The sequence below is a fragment of the Arachis stenosperma genome, chromosome 1, assembly GCF_014773155.1.
Source record: "Arachis stenosperma cultivar V10309 chromosome 1, arast.V10309.gnm1.PFL2, whole genome shotgun sequence".
In the NCBI taxonomy this organism is placed as follows: Eukaryota; Viridiplantae; Streptophyta; class Magnoliopsida; order Fabales; family Fabaceae; genus Arachis; species Arachis stenosperma.
Genome location: NC_080377.1, coordinates 43,552,630 through 43,557,677, shown reverse-complemented (window position 1 = coordinate 43,557,677; position 5,048 = coordinate 43,552,630). Strand labels below are relative to the sequence as shown.

General features: G+C 43.1%; 1 protein-coding gene across 1 annotated transcript; it reads left to right on the top strand.

The window, feature by feature from the left end:
• The first annotated feature begins 514 nt into the window (after nucleotides 1-514).
• LOC130979046 (uncharacterized) lies at nucleotides 515-1,983 on the top strand. The gene is made up of 2 exons (XM_057902398.1): nucleotides 515-681; nucleotides 1,287-1,983. The coding sequence occupies exons 1-2, from the start codon at nucleotides 515-517 to the stop codon at nucleotides 1,981-1,983; spliced, it is 864 nt and encodes a 287-aa protein (XP_057758381.1).
• Nucleotides 1,984-5,048: the final 3,065 nt, after the last annotated feature.

Sequence of the window (5,048 nt, the reverse complement as noted above, 5' to 3'; positions counted from 1 at the left end):
CGTGGGATCGACCCTTGCTCACGCAAGGTATTACTTGGACGACCCAGTGCACTTGCTGGTTAGTTGTGCGGGATTGCAAAAGTGTTACTGCAATTTCGTGCACCAGCTACCCATATCCAGACTACTACAGAAAGACATTGAGTTCGAGTTAAATGAGGATTGCAAACAAGCGTTTGATAAGCTAAAGACCGCCTTGACTCAAGCTCCGATTGTGAGGGGACCAGACTGGAGTCAACCATTTGAAATCATGTGTGACGCCTCCAATCATGCAGTAGGAGCAGCACTGGCTCAACATGAACGTAACGACCCTTTTGTAATTGCTTATGCATCTAAGACTTTAGATGCTGCTCAATCTAATTACACTACTACTGAAAAAGAGCTTCTAGCTATTGTTTTTGCTCTTGATAAATTCCGAGCCTATTTACTTGGTACTAAGGTAGTAGTGTACTCAGACCATGCAGCTCTAAAATATTTATTAGCTAAAAAGGAGTCTAAACCAAGGCTAATACGTTGGATGCTACTGCTACAAGAATTTGATCTGGAAATTAAAGATAGAAGTGGTAACCAAAATTTAGTAGCTGACCACTTGAGTCGCCTTGAGCACATTAAAGATGACTCCATTCCTATCAATGATAATTTCCCATTTGATAGCTTACAAGCAATATCTGATGTAGCCCCTTGGTATGCACCTGTAGCTAATTATCTAGTTAGCCATACTTTTCCTCCTGATTTCACTAAGCATCAGAGAGACAAGCTGAAAAGCGAGTCCAAATACTATGTATGGGATGACCCATATTTATGGAGGTGTGGTACTGACCAGGTAATTAGACGGTGTGTACCTCAATCAGAATTTCAATCCATTTTAGAGGTCTGCCACTCATCTGAGAGTGGAGGACATTTTGGCCCTCAACGAACTGCTAGAAAAGTTTTAGACTGTGGTTTCTGGTGGCCTACTCTTTTTAAAGATGTTGCTAATCTTTGTAAATCTTGTTCTCATGCCAAAGGTTTGGGAATATATCCCAGAGGGATGAAATGCCTCAGCAAATTATGTTTTTCTGTGAAATTTTTTATGTTTAGGGCATTGACTTCATGGGTCCATTTCCAAATTCTAATGGCCACCTTTATATATTGTTAGCTGTAGATTATGTTTCTAAATGGGTGGAAGCAATTCCTACCCGTACTGATGATGCTAACACCGTTGTTTCCTTTGTTACAAATCATATTATTTGTCGCTTTGGATTACCACGAGCAATCGTGAGCGATCAAGGCACTCACTTTTGTAACAGGAGACTAACAGGTTTACTGAAGAGGCACGGGATCATTCATAAAGTATCAACCACCTATCACCCCCAGACTAATGGGCAAGCAGAGGTGTCTAACAGAGAGATAAATCACATACTGCAAAAGGTAGTCAAGCCTCATAGGAAGAACTGGAGCACCAGGCTCCAAGACGCGCTTTGGGCATATCGGACAGCATACAAGACACTGATTGGGATGAGCCCTTTCCGTTTGGTTTCTGGAAAGGCCTGTTATCTCCCAGTTGAGTTAGAGCACAAAGCCTTCTGGGCGGTAAAGGAATGCAACATGGACTATGAGAGAGCCAGATCTGAACAGAAGTTGCAACTACAAGAATTAGAAAGCCTTCGCCTTGAAGCTTATGAAAACTCCAGGTTATATAAAGAGAAGGTGAAGGTTGTGCATCACAGGAGCATTAAGAGAAGAGAATTCCAACTAGGGGACTTAGTCCTACTTTACAACTCCAGAATGCGGCTCATGCCAGGCAAGCTGAGATCCAGATGGGATGGTTCGTATCGAGTAGAGAAGGTGGAACCATACGGAGCCTTTCACTTGAGCCATCCTTCGAGCTCTGAACTTATCAAGGTCAATGGACATCGCTTGAAGTTATTCCATGGTGAAAAGATGGCAAAAAACCAGGAACTAGAGATCTTCCTCTTGGAAGATCCGTCCACAGCAAAAGACTAAGCTAGTAGAGTGTCCAACTTAAGGACGTTAAAGCAAAGTGTTGGGTGGGAGACAACCCACCATGGTATGATTGTTCCTTCACTTCTCCTTACCTTCCTTCGTCAATAACTCTTCTCAGTACTACTGCTTATCTTTTGCATCTCATCCACATACTATATATTGCATTTTTATAAAAAAAAAGGGGTTATGGAATGTGACACGCTAGTGTCGCTGACGCGTTCGCGTCACTGTGCCTTCGAACCACTAATGAAAAGGAACAGAGAGTTGCGCAGGTATGTTGTTGGAGGCGTACCCATGGCACCATTTGATCCACGCGTCCGCGTGGATGACGCAATCGCGTCATTCGTAACAAGGCCTCCCCACGCGTCCGCATCACCCACGTGACCGCGTGGCTCTGTAATTCGACGTAAAAGGGTGTATGGCAGTGAGTTGCACTGGAGCTGGGCTGCACTTGTGCTAGTCGCACAAGCCCTCCCATGCGAACGCGTGCCCCACGCGTCCGCACCGTTTTCTCAATCTGGCCATCCACGTGACCGCGTCACCCTAAATTTTGGCAAAATATAATTTGAACAGAGAGTTGTGCGAGTGTGAAGCTGCCCTCGCGCCACTAGCGTAAATCATGTCACGCGTCCGCGTGACCGACGCATCTGCGTCATTTCATCTACGGGCTTTCCACGCGATCGCGTGCCTCACGCGTCCGCGTCGCTTGCGCCGCCCAACTCATTCAAATCTGCCAGATTATCTTTTCTTTTCTCACCCCATTCCTATTTTATTCCCCCCATTCCTTCTTCCTCCCTTCTTTCTATCTTCTACCCCCTCTTTTCTACCACCATTATCAAGGTTTTTCTTCTCTTCTCCCCTTCCTACTTTTTCATTCTTTTTTCTTATTTTCATGTTTTCTTTTTCTTTCTCTTCTACTTTCTCTATCCATGTTTTCTTTTTCTTTTCTTCTTCCTTCTATTGGTGTTAGAAATTTATTTGGGTCATTATTCTTATATGTTGCTTGTAAATTGTTTAGGACTTGTTTAACAATTATATATTATTTTTATAGGGTTACTTGCATGTTCAAAATTAATTTTTCCATATCTTATTTAACATGCATGCTATGTGTTTGTGAAAACGCCCATATGGCATTTTGCACTATTTTTAGATTTCTTTCAATCTACTGATAAAAATGCTTGCTTTTCACAACACCCTTTTTATATTTTATTAATTAAATATAATTGTTATTACAAGCATATTGTTAGATAGAGAGACTTGGTAATCTAACTTGGACATTGAATGCTTGATCTATGCTACTCATGCCCTTGCCGGCATGCCAATAAACACCTGGCATTTAACTGTCATCACATGCACTTGTTTTAATTCCATTGTTGATTTGGCACATGTAGTCATGACCATGTGTTCACATCATTATCCTTTCCTGTGCATTGATTACCATCTTTCCCATTCTTTTCCTTGCTATAACCCTTGAAATATTCATGTCTTTACTCGTTTCCTTTCAGGATGGCCACCAAGAAAGGCAAGGAGAAAGCTACCCCCAAATCCACAGCAAGATAAGGAACCAAAAGAGCATTAGTGGCAGAGCCTTCTTCAACTGCAGTTAAGCCCTCAACAAAAAGAATTAAAAGGATTATAAAGATCGATAAAAAGGAGAAAGCATTCCCAGAAAAGGACACTGCACGATTTCCCAATCGCTACTGTGAGCATATGTTCCCCATTCTGGCAGCTTGGAATTACAATAACGAACACCTTCTTATCCTTCCACCTCGTATTGCCAGCTTTATTGAGCCACAAATTACACAAAGACATTGGGGATTCCTACAGAGACAGCCACGACAGGTTAACCTTTCTTGGGTAGTTGAGTTCTACTCCAATTTCCACCTGCCGACCCTGCAGTCTGTTTATGTCCGTCAGAAGCAAATCCCCATTACAGAAGAGGCCACTCAGCGAGCCTTAGATCTTTCCCCTACTCCAGAAGAACTGGACGCTTTTTAAGAAGCCGCACTCAAGCGCCAGGCATACAAATTTTGACTAGGACGCTGTTCTCAGAGTTATCGCACAACCTGGCAGCAAATGGATCTTCGAATACCATCGTTCCCATCCTAAGGGAATCTCAGCTTCCGCACTCACCTTAGAGGCTCACGTATGGGCACAGATTATGTCCCATTACATCTTTCCGAGCACTCATGAGTCCTCCTTCACCGCAGACATGGCCGTTCTACTATGGTGCATCCTCACAGACCAGCCTCTAAGTATACCAAGACACATATGGAATGCTATGGGACACGTGCAAATCGCGGACAACCTTCCTTTCTTCACCTTGGTCTCAGACCTTGTCTCAGCAGCCGAAGTCTCCTATAGAGCTGGGGACACCAAAGCCATACTTCCACGGGATGATCAGTACGTCCCTAACGGTAGATATCTCAGGAAACCACTTGCCACTACCAGCCAATCCACATAAGATGCTGCAGACATTCCACCATTTACTAGTCAGCTGCTGCTTCAAATACTGAAGAGGTTGAACCAACAAGACCAGAAAGCTAAGCTCCGAGAGCGCCGCAACCACCCCCGATTCAAATACCTCAAGGAGCTACTCACAGGCAACCACAGACCTGACGAGGACCCAAGCACTCTAGACTCCACTTTCTTTACCAGCACAGGGAGCCATGACGGTCCCGACTGTGGAGATACTGCCACCAGCCCACCCTTGTTCCTGACAGATGGCACCAAGGATGGTGCAAAGCATTAAGTGTGGGGAGGTTGGTCAGTACCTGACTTCCGGAGGTAATTCTTTCCCCCTAAAACCAACTTCTTTTTCTTTAGAATAGGATAGATTGCATATTAGTAGGTTAATTACATGCATGTTCTACCTGATTGAAAAGATAATAAGTTTCTTTTAAGACCATATATTTTTTTGAAAATTTCACTAATTTAAATCAGAACATTTATGTTAAATTTGTTTGAAGTTGAAATTGGAAGAGGAATTTTGAACTAAAAGAACACACAACTCGTGAGACTTTGAGCCTAAATACATGGTTACACTATTTAACCATAAACATTTT

Excerpts from the sequence above, each read along its gene's own strand:
- LOC130979046 (XM_057902398.1), top strand. The coding sequence starts at position 515 with ATGCTACTGCTACAAGAATTTGATCTGGAAATTAAAGATAGAAGTGGT. Across the intron at positions 682-1,286 it reads ATATCTGATGTAGCCCCTTG|GAGACTAACAGGTTTACTGA; the intron begins GTATGCACCTGT and ends CTTTTGTAACAG.